The following is a 19,132-nucleotide window of genomic DNA, read 5'->3' on the forward strand; positions in this document are numbered from 1 at the left end:
GGGCTTGTTTTGAAAGGACATGGGGTCCACGTTTGAATAAACAAAAATACGTCGTTGAAGGAAAATACCCGGAGGAGCCTGGGAGAAGGAAATGGCAACCCACTCCAGTGTTCTTGCCTGGAGAATCCCAGGGACGGGGGAGCCTGGTGGGCTGCTGTCTATAGGGTCGCACGCAGTCGGACACGACTGAAACGACTTAGCAGCAGCAGCCGGAGGAGCCTAGTAGGCTACAGTCCACGGGGTCGCAAAGAGTCGGACACTACAGAGCGACTTTACTTTCACTTTCGAGGATGAGAGTCTGCCACCGTGGAACGACCCCTCCCACGCCCAAATCGCCGGTTCGGTGAGGATCCCAAACCTCAGCGCGCCCGCACCACAAAACTCGCGGAACCTCCAAGCTCCTCCCTAGCCTACTCGGCCCATTCTTCGCACAAAGTCAGTACTCTCTGGGCTTCCGCCCGCGACGCCACAGACAGAGGAAGCAACTCGCAAATTACCCCACACCTGGACTCTCCACAGCCCCACCCTGCGGACCCGAGGCTGGCTTTTACCCGGGAAGAAGGAGGGACAATCACGACACAAAAAGCAACAGCACCGCCGGGGATGGCGTCTCAGAACCAGCTTGTTGGAAAACCCGAATTAGGCGGGAGAGTAACAGCTTCTCCTTCTCTCGCGATACCTCATTGATGACGCAAGCACATCAACTCTTCTCATTGGCTGTCGAGTGCCGCGAGGTCGTAATAAAAGTTGCAACGAGGCCCCGCCCTCGTACAGGAGCCAATCCTGAGTAGCCGAGATGGAACCCGGAAGCCAGGTTCCTGGCGGCGCTTTTCCGACTATGAGGTGGGTAGCTCTTTCTCGTCTGGGGTCACACTTCCTGCTCGCTTGGCGCCACCTTTGAGCGCCTGAACCGAAAGGGGCGGGCCCCTGTGGACCCCTGGTGAGCTCTGCAAACCCGGCCGCGAAGTTTGGTCTTCGGTAGGGCTGGAGCAGTTTCTTCGGGCTTAGCGGTTTGGAAGGCCGCAGACGCGCCTCCGGGGCCTGTGAAGTGACCGGCCAGTGCCGGGGTCGCGACTGGTGGCCTTCTCTCACTGCCCTCCTCAGAGTGAACATTCGACTTCTAGTTTACAAGCCTTTCCCTGCGTCTCCTTATTGTCTCCGTGGACCCCAGGTTCAGCACATCTGTATTGCTTTGTGCTGACAATGCATTAAAAAAATAATAATAATGTGAAACTTTTGAATTAGAAAATCTGGGCCTTTAGTTCCATTGAAAGTTGTTTTAATCTTTATAAATTTGAGCGCCTTCGCCTGTCTAATGGGGCTTATCGCTCCACCTGTCACTGAGCTGTTTAGTAAGAGTTGACATACTTTGTGGAATGTGATCTTTAAAAAACATAACCTAGTTCCTCCTGTTGCAATATCATCAAGTAGAAATCTTGATCGACTGTTTAAATCTTGAATCAGGGAGATGCACCAGAGTTTGACTTTTTAAATTAAATTAAGAAATTTTTGTATGTAATTTATTTTACCTGGAACAGTAAATTCAAAATTTTAAAAGAGTTTTTATAAAAAGGAGAGGAGGGGCACAAGATCTGTGCTATAATGTTGCTGTGCTGTACTTACACTCTAGCTTAAGTCCTGTTCGACTCTTGTGACTATGGCTTGCCAAGCTCCTCAATCTATGATATTCTTTAGGCAAGAATACTGGAGTGGATTTGCCATGCCCTCCTCCAGGAGATCTGACCCAGGGATCGAGCCCACCTCTCCTGAGTCTCCTGCATTTCAGATGGATTCTTTACTGCTGAGCCACCAGGGGATGCCCCAATAATGTTACTATGGATGCTGTAATTAATATGTGAACTTTACATTATTTACTGGTATTTATTGTTTAATGAATAGATGTATATTGCATTGTAAGCTTCAGAGAATAGCTTGAGAAAAAAGTGAAAATATTAGAATATAAAAACCTTTCTGATAGGGTCTCCTGATTGATCTGAAAAACTGAACTATCTTTGAAAATTCTTTAGTGCAGTCCTTTTTTGTGCATAGGGTCTTCCTTCTTGACTCATGGTAAAGAATCTGCCAGCCATGCAGGAGACCCAGGTACTATCCTCGCATGGGAAAGATCCCCAGGAGAAGGGAAAGGCAACCCATTCCAGTGTTCTTGCCTGGAGAATTCCACGGACAGAGGTGTCTTGTGGGCTACAGTCAATGGGGTCACAAAGAGTTGGCCATGACTCAGCAGCGAACACTGCATTGTGCTACAAAGTAACAGGTCCAGAGAAGGTATTGGTCATGAGTGATAGATTTAAACTTGACTTTAATGCTCTTAGCAGTAGTATTAAAATATAGTGATGCACTCAGTTCTGTTCAGTTCAGTTGCTCAGTCGTGTCCATCTCTTTGCGACCCTATGAACCGCAGCATGCCAGGCCTCCCTGTCCATCACCAACTCCCGGAGTTTACCAAAACTCATGTCCATTGAGTCAGTGATGCCATCTAACCATCTCATCCTCTGTCGTCCCCGTCTCCTGCCACCCTCCATCTTTCTTAGCATCAGGGTCTTTTCCAATGAGTCAGCTCTTCGCATCAGGTGGCCAAAGGATTGGAGTTTCAGCTTCAATATCAGTCCTTCCAATGAACATCCAGGACTGATCTCCTTTAGGATGGACTGGTTGGATCTCCTTGCAATCCAAGGGACTCTCAAGAGTCTTGTCCAACACCACAGTTCAAAAGCATCAATGCTTCTGTGCTCAGCATTCCTTATAGTCCAACTCTCACATCTGTACATGACCACTGGAAAAACCATAACCTTGACCAGACGGATCTTTATTGGCAAAGTAATGTCTCTGCTTCTTAATATGCTATCTAGATTGGTCATAGCTTTTCTCCCAAGGAGTAAGCGTCTTTTAATTTCATGGCTGCAATCACCATCTGCAATGATTTTGGAGCCCCCCAAAATAAAGTCAGCCACGGTTTCCACTGTTTCCCTATCTATTTCCCATGAAGTGATGGGACCAGATGCCATGATCTTAGTTTTCTAAATGTTGAGCTTAAAGCAAGCTTCTTCAGTCTCCTCTTTCACATTCATCAAGAGGCTCTTTAGTTCTTCACTTTCTGCCATAAGGGCGGTGTCATCTGCATATCTTGAGGTTATTCATATTTCTCCCGGCAATCTTGATCCCAGCTTGTGCTTCATCCAGCCCAGTGTTTCTCGGGATGTACTCTGCATATAAGTTAAATAAGCAGGGTGACAATATACAGCCTTGACGTACTCCTTTTCCTATTTGGAACCAGTCTGTCGTTCCATGTCCAGTTCTAACTTGCTTCCTGAACCTGCATACAGGTTTCTCAAGAGGCAGATCAGGTGGTCTGGTATTCCCATCTCTTTCAGAATTTTCCACAGTTTATTGTGATCCACACAGTCAAAGGCTTTGGCATAGTCAATAAAGCAGAAATAGATATTTTTCTGGAACTCTCTTGCTTTTTTCCATGATCCAGCAGATGTTGGCAATTTGTTCTCTGGTTCCTCTGCCTTTTCTAAAACCAGCTGGAACATCTGGGAGTTCACGGTTCACATATTGCTGAAGCCTGGCTTGGAGAATTTTGAGCATTACTTTACTAGCCTGTGAGATGAGTGCAATTGAATGGTAGTTTGAGCATTCTTTGGCATTGCCTTTCTTTGGGATTGCAATGAAAACTGACCTTTTCCAGTCCTGTGGTCGCTGCTGAGTTTTCCAAATTTGCTGACATTGAGTGTAGCACTTTCACAGCATCATCTTTTAGGATTTGAAATGGCTCAATTAGAATTCCATCACCTTCACTAGCTTTGTTCATAGTGATGCTTTCTAAGGCCCACTGGACTTCACATTCCAGGATGTCTGGCTCTAGGTGAGTGATCACACCATCATGATTATCTGGGTCGTGAAGATCATTTTTGTACAGTTCTGTGTATTCTTGCCACCTCTTCTTAATATCTTCTGCTTCTGTTAGGTCCTTACCATTTCTATCCTTTACTGAGCCCATCTTTGCATCTTTTTCCACTGGTCATGTATTGGACTACAAAGAAAGCTCAACATGGAAGAGTTGATGCTTTTGAACTGTGGTGTTGGACAAGATTCTTGAGAGTCCCGTGGACTGCAAGGAGATCCAACCAGTCCATCCTAAAGGAGATCCATCCTGAGTGTTCATTGGAAGGACTGATGTTGAAACTGAGACTCCAGTCCTTTGGCCACCTGATGCGAAGAACTGACTCATTTAAAAAGACCCTGATGCTGAGAAAGATTGAGGGCAGGAGGAGACGGGGACGACAGAGGATGAGATGGCTGGATGGCATCACCAACTCGATGGACATGGATTTGGTTGGACTCTGGGAGTTGGTGATGGACAGGGAGGCCTGGCGTGCTGCAGTTCATGGGGTTGCAAAGAGTCGGACATGACTGAACGACTGAACTAAACTTGCATGAAATGTTCCCTTGGTATCTCTAATTTTCTTGAAGAAATCTCTCGTCTTTCCCATTCTATTATTTTCCTGTATTTCTTTGCATTGATGCATTCATTTGCATTGATGCATTCAATTAAAACTCGTGAAAATTAGGTAGAAAGAAGTCTGTATCTTAGGAGTATGAGTAACTCTAAGATTTCTCAGAATCCATTCCAAGCAAAATCAAGTGATAGCACTTTAATCATGTTAATTATGCAAATGTTTTAATGCCTGTGTATCTAAGTCGGACATAAATGTAAGTTAAATATAGTCCCTATTATTAAGCTAACAATCTCTTTAGAGGCTAAAACAAGAATAAAGTTAGTGATAAGACAGTATGTATCACCAAGAAACAGGAGAAACTAGAGAGAGAGATCTAATATGCAGCCTCAACAAAGACTTAAGAGAGAGGCAACTTCTGGGAAGAGTCTTAAATGACTAAAAAGGTTTCAACAAATATAATTAGGAAGCTGAGAGATATTTTTAAAATATCTATTATACTCATTTTCTTTAAGTGGTGTTAAACTTTGATATGCTGTACAACTTTTTTATAATTAATGAATTCATTTTAATTGGAGGCTAATTACAATATTGTGGTAGTTTTTGCCATACATTGACATGAATCAGCCACAGGTGTACATGTGTTCCCCAATCCCAAACCCCTGTCCCACCTCTCTCCCCATCCCATCCCTTTGGGTTGTCCCAGTGCACCAGCTTTGAGTGCCCTGTTTCATGCCTCGAACTTGGACTGGTCTTCTATTTCACATATGGTAATATACATGTTTTAATGTTATTCTCTCAAATCATCCCACCCTCGCCTTCTCCCACAGAGTCCATTAGTCTGTTCTTTACCTCTGTGTCTCTTTTGCTATCTCGCATATGGGGTCATTGTTACCATCTTTCTAAATTCGATGTATATATGTGTTAATATACTGTATTGGTGTTTTTCTTTCTGGCTTACTTCACTCTGTATAATAGGCTCCAGTTTCGTCCACCTCATTAGAACTGATTCAAATGCATTCTTTTTAATGGCTGAGTAATATCCTATTATGTATATGTGCCACAACTTTCTTATCCATTCGTCTGCCAATGGACATCTAGGTTGCTTCCCTGACCTGGCTATTGTAAACAGTGCTGCGATGAACATTAGGATACACATGTCTCTCTCACTTCTGGTTTCCTCGGTATGTATGCCCAGCAGTGGGATTGCTGGGTTGTATGGCAATTCTATTTTCTGTTTTTGAAGGAATCTCCACACTGTTCTGCATAGTGGCTGTACTAGTTTTCATTCCCACCAACAGTGTAAAAGGATTCCCTTTTCTCCACACCCTTTCCAGCATTTATTATTTGTGGACTTTTTGATACCAGCCATTCGGACCAGGGTGAGATGGTACCTCATTGTGGTTTTGATCTGTGTTTCTCTGATAATGAATGGTTTTGGGCATTTTTTCATGTGTTTCTTAGCCACCTGTATGTCTTCTTTGGAGAAGTGTCTGTTTAGTTCTTTGGCCCAGTTTTTGATTGGGTCATTTATTTTTCTGGTATTGAGCTTCATGAGCTGTTTCTGTATTTTTGAGATTAATTCTTTGTCAGTTGATTCATTTGCTATTATTTTCTCCCATTCTGAAGCCTGTCTTTTCACTTTGCTTATAGTTTCCTTCGCTGTTCAAAAGCTTTTAAGTTTATGGGAGGTGGGTCATAGAGAATCTTGCTGTTATTTATGTTAGAGAGTGTTTTGCCTATGTTTTCCACTAGGAGTTTTATAGTTTCTGGCCTTACATTTAGATCTTTAATCCATTTTGAGTTTATTTTTGTGTATGGTGTTAAGAGTGTTCTAGTTTCATTCTTTTACAGGTGGTTGACCAGTTTTTCCAGCACCACTAAAGAGATTGTCTTTTCTCCATTAATATTTTTTCCTCCTTTTCCAAAGATAAGGTGTCCATAGGTGCATGGATTTATCTCTGAGCTTTCCATTTTGTTCCATTGATCTATATTTCTGTCTTTGTGCCAGTACCATACTGTCTTAATGACTGTAGCTTTGTAGTATAGTCTGAAGACAGGCAGGTTGAGTCCTCCAGTTCTATTCTTCCTTCTTTCTCAAGATTCTTTTGGCTATTAGAGGTTTTTTGTATTTCGATACAATTTGTGAAATTATTTGTTCTAGCTCTGTGAAAAATACCATTGGTAGCTTCATAGGGATTGCATTGAATCTATAGATTGCTTTGGGTAGTATACTCATTTTCAGTATATTGATTTTTCCGATCCATGAACATGGTATATTTCTCCATCTGTTAGTGTCCTCTTTGATTTCTTTCACATGTGTTTTATAGTTTTCTATATATAGGTCTTTTGTTTCTTTAGGTAGATATAGTCCTGTGTATTTTATTCTTTTCGTTGCAATGGTGAATGGAATTGTTTCCTTAATTTCTCTATTTTATCATTATTAGTGTATATGCAAGGGATTTCATGTATTAATTTTATATCCTGCAACTTTACAATATTCATTGATTAGCTCTAGTAATTTTCTGGTGGTGTCTTAGAGTTTTCTATGTAGAGGATCATGTCATTTGCAAACAGTGAGAGTTTTACTTCTTTTCCAAACTGTATTCTTTTATTTCTTTTTTTCTCTGATTGCTGTGGCTAAAACTTCCAAAACTATGTTGAATAGTAGTGGTGAGAGTGGGCACCCTTATCTGGTTCCTGACTTTAGGGAAAATGCTTTCAATATTTCACCATTGAGGATAATGTTTGCTATGCGTTGATCATATATGGCTTTTATTATGTTGAGGTATGTTCCTTCTATGCCTGTTTTCTGGAGAGTCTTTATCATAAATGGTTGTTGAATTTTGTCAAAGGCTTTCTCTGCATCTATTGAGATAATCATATTATTTTTATCCTTCAATTTGTTAATGTGGTATATCACATTGAGTGATTTGCAAATATTGAAGAATCCTTGTATCCCTGGGATAAAGCCCACTTGGTCATGATGTATGATCTTTTAAATATGTTGTTGGATTCTGTTTGCTAGAAATTTGTTGAGGATTTTTGCATCTATGTTTATCAGTGATATTGGCCTATAGTTTTCTTTTTTTGTGTCATCTTTTTCTGGTTTTGGTATTAGGGTGATGGTGGGCTCATAGAATGTGTTTGGGAGATTACCTTCCTCTGCAATTTTCTGGAAGAGTTTGAATAGGATAGGTGTTAGCTTTTCTCTAAATTTTTAGTAGTATTCACCTGTGCTTTTGTTTTTTGGAAGATTTTTTATTATAGTTTCCATTTCTGTGCTTGTGATGGGTCTGTTAAGATTTTCTATTTCTTTCTGGTTCAGTTTTGGAAGGTAATACTTTTCTAAAAATTCGTCCATTTCTTTCAAGTTGTCCTATTCATTGTCATATAGTTACTGATGCTGTTGCTAAGTCCCTTCAGTCGTGTCCGACTCTGTGCAACCCCATAGACAGCAGCCCACCAGGCTCCGCCGTCCCTAGGATTCTCCAGGCAAGAACACTGGAGTGGGTTGCCATTTCCTTCTCCAATGCATGAAAGTGAAAAGTGAAAGTGAAGTCGCTCAGTCATGTCCGATTCTTTGAGACCCCATGGACTGCAGCCTACCAAGCTTCTCCGTCCATGGGATTTTCCAGGCAAGAGTACTGGAGTGGGTTGCCATGATAGTAGTCTCTTATGATCCTTTGTATATCTGTGTTGTCTGTTGTGATTTCTCCATTTTCAGTTCTAATTTTGTTGATTTGATTCTTCTCCCTTTTTTACTTGCTTAGTCTGGCTAATGGTTTGTCTATTTTACTTATCTTCTCAAAGAACCAGCTTTTAGTTTTGTTGATTTTTGCTATGCTGCTGCTGCTAAGTCACTTCAGTCATGTCCAACTCTGCGACCCTATAGACGGCAGCCCACCAGGCTCCCCCGTCCCTGAGATTCTCTAGGCAAGAACACTGGAGTGGGTTGCCAGTTCCTTCTCCAGTGCATGAAAGTGAAGTCGCTCAGTTGTGTCTGACTCCTAGCAACCCCATGGACTGCAGCCTACCAGGCTCCTCCATCCATGGAATTTTCCAGGCAAGAGTACCAGAGTGGGATTTTTGTTATAGTCTCCTTTTTTTCTTTTTCATTTATTTCTGCCCTAATTTTTGTGATTTCTTTCCTTCTACTAACCCTGGGGTTCTTCATTTCTTCTTTTTCTAGTTGCTTTAGGTGTAAAGTTATTTATTTGACTTTTCTCTTGTTTCTTGACTATGTTTTCAGTGCTATGAACCTTCCCCTTTACACTGCTTTTCAGTTCAGTTCATTTCAGTTTAGTCACTCAGTCATGTCTGACTCTTTGTGACCGCGTGGACTGCAGCACGCCAGGCCTCCCTGTCCATCCCAACTTTGGAAGCTTGCTCAAACTCGTCCGTTGAGTCGGTGATGCCATCCAACCATCTCATCCTCTGTCGTCCCCGTCCCCTCTCACCTTCAACCTTTCCCAGCATCAGGGTCTTTTCAGATGAGTCAGCTCTTTGCATCAGGTGACCAAAGGATTGGAGTTTCAACTTCAACATCAGTCCTTCCAATGAACACTGCTTTTACTGAATCCCATAGGTTTTGGGTTGTCATGTTTTCATTTTCATTTGTTTCTGTGAAGATTTTGATTTCCTTTTTCATTTCTTCCATGATTTGTTGGTTATTCAGCAGCATGTTATTTAGCATCCATATGTTTGTATTTTTATAGTTTTTTTCCTGGAGTTGACATCTAATCTTACCGCATTGTGATCAGAAAAGATGCTTGAAATGATTTCAGTTTTTTTGAATTTACTAAGGCTAGATTTATGGCCCAGGATATGATCTATCCCAGACAATGTTCTGTATGCACTTGAGAAAAAGGTGAAATTCATTGTTTTGGGGTGAAATGCCCTATATTAATTGGGGCTAACTGCTCCATTGTATTATTTAAAGTTTATGTTTCCTTGCTAATTTTCTTTTGGTTGATCTATCCATAGGTGTTAGTGGGGTATTAAAGCCTTCCACTATTGTTGTGTTACTGTTAATTTACCCTTCTATACCTGTTAGCATTTGCCTTTTTATTGAGGTTCTCCTATGTTTGGTGCCTATATATTTATAATTTTTATATCTTCTTCTTGGATTGATCCTTTGATCATTATGTAGTGTCCTTCTTTGTCTCTTTTCATGGCTTTTATTTCAAAGACTGTTTCATCTGATATGAGATTGCTGCTCCTGCTTTATTTTGGTTTCCATTTGCATGAAATATCTTTTTCCAGCCTCTCACTTTCATTCTGTATGTGTCCCCTGTTTTGAAGTGGGTCTCTTGTAGACAGCATATATAGGGGTCTTATTTTTGTATCCATTCAGCCAGTCTTCGTCTATTGGTTGGGGCATTCAACCCATTTATGTTTAAAATAATTATTGATAAGTATGATCCTGTTGCCATTTACTTTGTTGTTTTGGGTAGAGTTTATACACCTTTTCTGTGTTTCCTGTCTAGAGAAGATCCTTTACATCTATTGAAGAGCAGGTTTGGTGGTGCTGAATTCTCTCAGCTGTTGCCTGTCTGTAAAGCTTTTGATTTCGCCTTCATGTTTGAATGAGATCCTTGCTGGGTATAGATATCTGGGCTGTAGGTTTTTCTCTTTCATCACTTGAAGTATGTCCTGCCATTCCCTTCTGGCCTGAAGAGTTTCTGTTGAAAGATCAGCTGTTATCTTTATTGGGATCCCATTGTGTGTTATTTGTTGCTTTTCCCTTGCTGCTTTTAATATTTGTTCTTTGTGTTTGATCTTTGTTAGTTTGATTAAATGTGTCTTGCGGTGTTTCGCCTTGGGTTTATCCTGTTTGGAACTCTCTGGGTTTCTTGGACTTGAGTGAATGTTTCCTTCCCCATCTTAGGGATTTTTCAACTGTTATCTCCTCAAGTATTGTCTCATGCCCTTTCTTTTTGTCGTCTTCTTCCAGAATTCCTATGATTCGAATGTTGGGGTGTTTAACATTGTTCCAGAGGCCTCTGAGGTTGTCCTTATTTCTTTAATTCTGTTTTCTGTTTTCTTCTCTGCTTCATTTATTTCAACCATTCTATCTTCCACCTCACTTATCCTGTCTTCTGCCTCAGTTATTCTACTGTTGGTTCCCTCCAGAATGCTTTTGGTCTCAGTTATTGCATTATTCATTATTGATTGACTCTTCTTTATTTCTTCTAGGTCCTTGTTAAACATTTCTTGCATCTTCTCAATCCTGGTCTCTAGTCTATTTATTTTAGTTTCAAAAGTTTGTTTTCAAGATTTTGGAGCATCTTGACTAACATTATTCTGAATTCTTTTTCAGGTAGACTCCCTATCTTCTCCTTTTTTTTTTTTTTTTGGTTTAGTGGATGCTTATTATGTTCCTTTACCTGCTAAATATTTATCTGCCTTTTCATTTTGTTTAGATTGCTGTATTTGGAGTGTCTTCTGTAGGCTGGAAGTTTGTGGGTCCTCTTTATTGTGGACCCTGCTCCCTGTGGGTGGGGTTGTACTAGTGGCTTGTCAAGGTTTTCTGGTTAGGGGAGCTTATGTCTGTTCTGGTGGGTGAAGCTGAATGTCTTCTATCTGGAGTGCAATGAAATGTACAGTAGTGAGTTTTGGGGTGTCTGTGGGTTTGGTGTGACTTTGGGTGGTCTGTCTTTTAATGTCCAGGGCTGTGTTCCTGCGTTGCTGGAGAATTAGCATGATATGTCTTGCTCTGGAACTTGTTGACTCTTGGGTGGTTTTTGGTTTCAGTGTAGGTATGGAGGCTTTTGATGAGCTCTTGTCTGTTAATGGTCCCTGGAATCAGAGGTTTTCTGATGTTCTCGTGTTTTGGAGTTAAGCCTCCTGCCTCTGGCTTTCAGTCTTATTCTTACAGTAGCCTCAAGACTTCTCCATCCATACAGCACTGATGATAAAACATTAAGGTTAATGGTGAAAAGATTCTCCACAGTAAGGGACACCCAGAGAGGTACACAGAGTTACATAGAGAAGAGAAGAGGGAGGAGGGAGATAGAGGTGACCAGGAGGAGAAGAGGGGAGTCAAAAGGGGAGAGAGCAGTCTAGCCAGCAATCAATTCCCTAAGTGCTCTACACAGTCTGGAACACTCAGAGAAGTTTACGGAGTTCCATAGAGAAGAGAAGAGAAAAGGAGGAAGGAGATAGAACTGACCAGGACGAGAAGAGGGGGAGTCAAAACGGGAGAGAGCATTCAAGCCAGTAATCACAACCCTAAGTGAACATGGATACTGAAGATTAGATTCTTAAAGGTACAAAATTAATTAAAAAAAAAAATACCAAGAAGCAAAGATTAAAAATATAGACTAGAGGTTAGACTCTAAAAAATATAATATTAAAAATAAAAAAAAGGAATCACAAAAATTATAAAAAATATATATATGAAATTTGCTTTTACAATAGGATCTTTTTTTTGCAAGGTAATAGTAGGTTATAAAAGTGAAAATTAAAGTAGTAAAGAACTTAAAAAAAATTAAAAAGTGATCATATAAAATATATTTAGGAATTTCTCTGGAGCTGTTGTGGGCAGTGTGGTGTGAGTTCAGTTTCAGATAGTTCCTTGTTCCAGCTTGTACTTGTTCTCAAGGTCTATAGGCCCCCTCTAATGCTTCAGTTCAGTTCAGTTGCTCAGTCGTGTCCGACTCTTTGCGACCCGATGAATTGCAGCACACCAGGCCTCCCTGTCCATCACCAACTCCCGGAGTTCACTCAAACTCACGTCCATCGAGTCCGTGATGCCATCCAACCATCTCATCCTCTGTCATCCCCTTTTCCTCCTGCCCCCAATCCCTCCCAGCATCAGAGTCTTTTCCAATGAGTCAACTCTTCGCATGAGGTGGCCAGAGTACTGGAGTTACAGCTGTAGCATCGTTCCTTCCAAAGAACACCCAGGGCTGATCTCCTTTAGAATGGACTTCTTGGATCTCCTTGCAGTCCAAGGGACTCTCAAGAGTCTTCTCCAACACCACACTTCAAAAGCATCAATTCTTCGGCACTCAGCTTTCTTCACAGTCCAACTCTCACATCCATACATGACCACTGGAAAAACCATAGCCTTGACTAGATGGACCTTTGTTAGCAAAGTAATGTCTCTGCTTTTCAATATGCTATCTAATGTTTAGTCAGTGTTAACTACAGGGTTTTAATCTGTTGCATGTGTCACTTCCGGAGCGGGTCCCTCTTCTTTATTTTGGCTTCCTCTGTTTGAAAGTCTCTTCAGTGTTTAATTTCTGCCCTGACACAAGGGGGCAAATGTGGTCACTTATTTATGCTCACTTGTTCAGTTGTGTTTTGGGGAGGGAGGAACCCTGCAAACAAATATCACTGGCATGTGTGGGGAGTGCTCACAATGTATGGACCACACTGGGTTTGCCCAAGCTCACAGCATGTTCTTTCTGGTTCTACACTGCTCAGGCTGCAGGGTGCTCTGCAGGGCACTGTCCAAAGCGGGCCCTGGGTTTCATGCACTTTCCAGGTCTAAGCCCCTCGGGTTCAGGTTCTCGGGTACTCCACAAGGGCACAGACTCTGTTGGGCATGTGTTTTGTGCCCTTCCCAGGTCTGAGCAGGTCAGGCGACCAGGTGCTTGGCGAGCACACTGTCCCCGGTGGGCCATGCATCTGAATCACCTCTCTGGTCTTGGGTGTGCCATGTGTCTCCTCTGGGAAGCTGATCTCAGGCTATGACCCTCCTGGCAGATGTCAACCATTCAGGATCCCAGGAGACATGGTTAGCAATTGGGGGCCTGCTCAGTTCGGTGCAGGATGCTGGTCTCTGAGGCCGAGATTAGAGCAGCCCCTTGCCTTCTGGCTCTGGCCATTGCCTGCCTGCCTCTCTGCCTCTGGCGGGAAGGGAACTGTATGCAGCTGGCTAGCTCTCCTTTGGTGATTACTCAATCCTTTGCTCTGTGAGTGGGCCAGGCTGCACATTAAGTTGGAACATTTCACAGGAAAGTGTTTTTTTTTTCTCTCTCTCTCTCTGGCTATCCCACAGTTTGGGCTACTGTCTCACATTAGCTCCCTCAGATTGTCCTCAGAGCATTCAGGCCTGGTCCTTACCTTAAGCATGCAGCCCGCGCCTCCCTTTCCAGCCTGCGGTCGAGAATCTGGGCTACTTCTCTGCTGGGATGTGTGGTTAGGCACCTATTCTGTGGGTTTTTGGTTTTTTTTTTTTTTTTTCTTCCTGGTTATCTTGCCCTCTGAGATTCTAAAACTCCCCATAGACCCGCTGTTGGGGGGGGTTTCCTGGTGTTTGAAAACTTCTCCTTCATGACTCCCTCCCTAGGATGGGTCTCCGTCCCTAACTCTTTTGTCTCTCTTTTTGTCTTTTATATTTTTTCCTACCTCCTTTTGAAGAGAATGGGTTGCCTTTCTGGGTGCCTGGTGTCCTCCGCCAGCATTGAGAAATTGTTTTGTGGAGGTTGTTCAGCATTCAAATGATCTTTTGATAAATTTGTGGGGGAGAAGGTGCTCTTCCTATCCTATTCCTCCTCCATCTTGGGACTGCCCTCCTGCATAACTCTTTAAGCTTATATTGTTTATAAATTATTATGGCAACCTAGCAGAATAAATATCATTTCCTTCAGGAAGCCTTCTGTAATCCCTTGGTGGTGGTATTTTAGTCACTAAGTTGTGTCCAACTCTGCAAACCCATGGACTGTGGCCCACCAGGCTTCTCTGTCCATGGGATGCTCCAGGCAAGAATACTGGAATGTGTTGCCATTTTCTTCTCCAGGGCATCTTCCCAACCCAGAGGTTGAACCTATGTCTCCTGTGTTGGCAGACAAATTCTTTACCACTGAGCTATCAGGGAGGCCCTCAGTAATCCCGTAAGACTGGGTTAATTACGGTCTTCCTGTATATTCATTGTATCTGGTTACAGTCTTATCATAGTACTTAATGCTGTTTTTGCCACTCTTCCTGACTAGATGATAAACTTCATGAGGTTAAGACATGGATCTTGTTCATTATTGAATCCCAGTACCTAGAGACTGGCGGGCTTCTGAAGTGGTGCAGTGGTAAAAAAAAAAAGAAAAAACCTGCCTGCCAATGTAGGAGACAAAAGAGAAGCAGGTTTGATCACTGCATCAGAAAGATCCCCTGGAGAAGAAAATGGCAACCCACTCCAGGGATTTCTAGCCTGGGAAATCCCTTAAACAGAGGAGCCTGCCAGGCTATAGTTCAGTTCAGTTCAGTTCAGTTCAGTCGCTCAGTCGTGTCCAACTCTTTGCAACCCTATGAATTGCAGCACGCCAGGCCTCCCTGTCCATCACCAAATCCCAGAGTTCACCCAAACCCACGTCCATTGAGTCAGTGATGCCATCCAGCCATCTCATCCTCTGTCGTCCCCTTCTCCTCCTGCCCCCAATCCCTCCCAGCATCAGAGTCTTTTCCAATGAGTCAACTCTTTGTGTGAGGTGGCCAAAGTACTGGAGTTTCAGCTTTAGCATCATTCCTTTCAAAGAACACCCAGGACTGATCTCCTTTAGAATGGATTGGTTGGATCTCCTTGCAGTCCATGGGACTCTCAAGAGTCTTCTCCAACACCACAGTTCAAAAGCATCAATTCTTTGGTGCTCAGCTTTCTTCACAGTCCAACTCTCACATCCATACATGACTACTGGAAAAACCATAGCCTTGACTAGACGGACCTTTGTTGGCAAAGTAGTGTCTCTGCTCTTTAATATGCTATCTAGGTTGGTCATAACTTTCCTTCCAAGGCTACAGTTCAGGGGGTCGCAAAGAGTTGGGCATGATTGAGCCACTAAGCACAAGCACATAACACCAAGAGACTAGCACATGCCAGGTTTTTTTTCATCTTTGTTGAATGAAGGAGTGAATGACAGCCAAAATCCTGTTTCACAACAAGAACCCAACTAAGAACAATAGTTGTCTGTCAGTGAATAGGACTACTTTTTAAAGCCATGAATTTTCCTCAGCCAGAAATTGTTTAAGTAGAAAGAGGAGGATTATTATAGATGTCATGGTAAAGATACCTGCATTGATGAGAGATTGGGACATGTGTTCTCTGGGGACTATTCCATCTCTAAGAATCTCTGATTCTTGGAAGTAGTTTTTAGGAAATACAAATTTTTGCTTCTTTTCTATAGCATCTATGTGTCTAGTTTATAAAAATGGTGAATGTTCTCATTTTATTGTATTAGTTATAATTTAAAAACTTCAAGCATTAATCAACTGTTAGTGTAATATAACATAGTATCTAAACCAGTAGATTCAAAATAAGTCAGAGTCATAACTACTGACTTAGAGGAAAACAATAAAAAAATGAGTATTAGGCCATTACAAATAAAGATAACTGAAATCTGTCAGCTCCAATATTTGATGAATGTAAAGAGTATTAATAAACACCAAAAAGTTTAGACAGAGTATATTTGTGTATGTTTGCAAGACTTATTTATGCTATTAATAAAGCCTCAATTACTGGTTTGTTCCTAATTTTTGTGTTTGTGTTTTCAGATCTTGATGAATAAAATAAAGCAGACATAATCATCTCTGGAGAGATTATTTATAGCCTGGTGTTTTAAATGATTTATATTTAAAATAGTAGTAAAAATGGAAAAAGAAAAAGTAAATGATGAAAAACCAGACCCAGAGAACTCCTTGGACTTTTCTGAACACTTCAACCAACTTGAACTGTTGGAAACACATGGACACCTTATTCCCACTGGTACCCAAAGTCTCTGGATAGGGAATTCTGATGACGATGAAGAGCAAGATGAAAAAACTGAAGAGTGGTATCAACTGCAAGAAAAAAAAATGGAAAAAGATCCAAGCAAATTGCTTCTTTGGGCTGCTGAAAAAAATCGGGTAAAAAAAAAAAAGAAAAGAATGGTTAGAAAAGAAACCTTAGTTTAGTCGAAAAACTACTAGATTGGAAGCCAGAGGACCTGTCCCTGAAGCTTACTTTTTCCTCAGACCAAACTGAAAAAAAATCACTTCATGAAAGCAGGTGTCTGAGGTTATTTTAGTTAGAAGGAATTGAGCTTCTTAATCTCTAGATTTCCTTTTTAGCATTGTTTTCTACTGATAAAAGTTTATGTTTTAAAGTTTTATACACACACACACAAGAAAAGTTTTATACATCATGCATATTGGTGTGATAATCCTACTACTGAAAGATCAGAACATAATGTCCCCTTATTATGTTTTCTTCGCAAATGAAACATAACATATCAAACATGATTCTAGCCTGTATTTTTCATCTAACTGTAGCTTTAGTGCAGTAAGCCTTAATTGGACTAGGAGTAAATGTATGGATTGGTTTTCAGAGAATCACGTTCATAAAATTAAGTTTATGAGGGAAAAAAAAGCCAAAAGAATTTATAATTAACACTGACTTGTTCATTGTTAAATCGGTTGTCCTCCTCCCCACAAGAAATCTTAAGTTTATTTTACAGTCATCTACTAACAAGGAAGTTTTCATTTAACTTAATTAAATCTAACACCACTAGACTGTTTCATGTTGTTTACTGTTTTGTTTCATGTTGGGTTTGTGAAAGATCTCCTGTTTTATTCTCAGCTGACCACAGTGCAGAGACTGCTTTCAGAAAGGGCTACCCACGTGAACACTCAAGATGAAGACAAGTACACACCGCTCCACCGAGCAGCCTACAGTGGACACTTAGACGTGGTCCGGGAGCTGATTGCACACGGGGCGGATGTCCATGCGGTGACCGTGGATGGCTGGACACCCCTGCACAGTGCCTGTAAGTGGAATAATGCCAGAGTGGCTTCTTTCTTACTGCAGCATGATGCAGATGTCAACGCCCAAACGAAAGGCCTCCTGACCCCCCTACACCTTGCTGCTGGGAACAGAGACAGCAAAGACACCCTAGAGCTCCTGCTGATGAACCGCTACATCAAGCCAGGTCTGAAGAACAGCCTGGAGGAAACAGCATTTGACATCGCCAGGAGGACCGGTATCTATCACTACCTCTTTGAAATTGTGGAAGGCTGCACAAATTGTTCACCTCAGTCTTAATAACGGTTCTAATAATTTTCTTAAGTTTCTAAGTCTGAGTGCCTGCTTTGTGTGAGATGTGAAATATCCCCATTGTACAAAGTTGACATCAAAAGTCTTAGGACAGTAATTCAGTGGTACTCACGATACTATCCCTCCAAGTGAATTGCCTGACCTTGATGTCAAAATGTATTTGAAAGTTGTTTGGATTTATATTTAATGATTTCCATGACGTTTGTGATTTTTACCAAATCATTTTAACTTGTCTATATTGAAAAACTTGTCAGAGGTTGTACAGAAAACTAATGATATTTTTGGTGCTGATCCAAGAGAAATGTATTTTTACATTTACAATATCCCCCATCCTAGAGCTTTGTGGAGTATTTAGTATATCAACATGTATTTTTATAAGGTCAAGTAACTCAGAATTTTATTTAAAAATCTTAAATATACTGGTGCAGTTCAGCTGTCTTCTCTGCATCACCATAGCCATTTGCTTTCACTGTAAACCGTAAGAATGAACATATTAGTGACTTGAATCTTCATAAGTTTAAAAAAAATTGAGAAACCTAGATCTTTGTTTTTTATTAATAGAACCATAGATGTTTAATCTACGAATGTTATATACTGCCTCTCCTTCCACAATCCACACAATCCTGTGGACCCTCCTACCTCACCCACCCTGGTCAACCTACATAATCCTTATTCTCCTGGTGAGTCATCACAACCCTTAAGACATGCGCACAACTATACCTTGGTCCAGGTGATCATAGCCTATTTGCCATCCAGCTAGTTTTACCTGTCTGGTCCTGCTGAGCCAGGCCCTGCTCACCTCATCTTCCAGGGTCACAGGAAGGGTTCTTTTCCAGGATCCTCATTTTATAGAAGCCACACAAAGTCAAAGTGACAAGGGAAAAGGAATTCTAAGATGATTATACTGGGGCAAGAACTGCAAAGTGGCTCAGGCGTTTTATAAAAGCCACGTTGTAGATAACAACAAAAGCGTAAGTATAAATATTCTAAAAAAAATAAATAAAGGTTTTAAACAACCAAGAAAAAGCGTAAATAATTCTTATACCTGTGTGTATCTTATCTATCCGGCATACATTTGTTTAGCTTTGACTCTGTCCATCTCTCCAGCAGCAGCTTCCTGTTCCTTTACCCTTCTGTGACTAAAACAAGAGTTATCTCTCAACTTCTCAGCACCAGAACTGACACACTGGGGAAAGGGAGCTGAACTAATGGGCCTTTTCTTTGGTTATATGTGTGTATGTGTGTATATAAACATATATATATGTATATATAGTTTTTTATTTTCTTTTTTTCTTTTTGGCTGTTCTGCGAGGCTTGCAGGATCTTAGTTCCCCAAGCAGGGATTGATCCTGCATCCTTGGCAGTGAAAGCTCAGAATCCTAACCACTAGACCACCAGGGAATTCCCTCTATGGTTATATTTTTTTTAATGTCCACCAAAGTATTTGTCTCTTTTGACCCAGTCCATGTGACCCAATTACCTTAAACTAAGTAACAACGTAATTTAATCAAATATATGTGGCAGTTTTTAGGTTAAAAGAAGATTGGATCATCTCAGAAAATTTAAAGATGACATATGAACTGAATCATTGTGACAGTGATTTTAACACTTAGGAGAGCTT

The 19,132-nt window shown here is 41.3% G+C and overlaps 2 protein-coding genes across 15 annotated transcripts in view; one reads left to right on the forward strand and one right to left on the reverse strand.

Moving 5' to 3' along the window:
• MRE11 (MRE11 double strand break repair nuclease) overlaps positions 1-787 on the reverse strand; it is a 73,242-nt gene extending 72,455 nt beyond the window's left edge. For 9 of the 12 annotated variants that reach the window (XR_015141733.1, XM_086338822.1, XM_086338826.1 and 6 more), the window contains exon 1: positions 552-656. The gene's annotated coding sequence lies outside the window, so the exon portion shown is untranslated. Of the gene's footprint in view, positions 1-497; positions 657-679 lie in introns of those variants that run through there. The other 3 variants (XM_086338817.1, XM_086338816.1, XM_086338818.1) reach the window with 3 other exon arrangements.
• Positions 788-812: 25 nt separating this feature from the next.
• On the forward strand, positions 813-18,537 carry ANKRD49 (ankyrin repeat domain 49). Of its 3 annotated transcripts, XM_086338833.1 has the most exons (4): positions 813-843; positions 1,696-1,877; positions 15,975-16,325; positions 17,038-18,537. In XM_086338833.1, exons 3-4 carry the CDS (start codon positions 16,071-16,073, stop codon positions 17,497-17,499), a joined length of 717 nt encoding a protein of 238 aa, XP_086194959.1. In that variant the 5' UTR covers positions 813-843; positions 1,696-1,877; positions 15,975-16,070; the 3' UTR covers positions 17,500-18,537. The 3 variants fall into 3 exon arrangements, with proteins under 3 accessions (XP_086194959.1, XP_086194958.1, XP_086194956.1); XM_086338832.1 differs by lacking the exon at positions 1,696-1,877 and having other exon boundaries at positions 813-940; XM_086338830.1 differs by lacking the exon at positions 1,696-1,877.
• Positions 18,538-19,132: the final 595 nt, after the last annotated feature.

The sequence above is a fragment of the Bos grunniens genome, chromosome 15 (assembly GCF_055505025.1).
Source record: "Bos grunniens cultivar Pamir isolate PY7600 chromosome 15, Bosgru_T2T1.0, whole genome shotgun sequence".
NCBI lineage: Eukaryota > Metazoa > Chordata > Mammalia > Artiodactyla > Bovidae > Bos > Bos grunniens.

Coding starts and splice junctions, on each gene's coding strand:
- ANKRD49 (XM_086338832.1), top strand. CDS start 16,071: ATGGAAAAAGAAAAAGTAAATGATGAAAAACCAGACCCAGAGAACTCC. Junction 16,326..17,037: donor GGGCTGCTGAAAAAAATCGG/GTAAAAAAAAAA, acceptor TTTTATTCTCAG/CTGACCACAGTGCAGAGACT.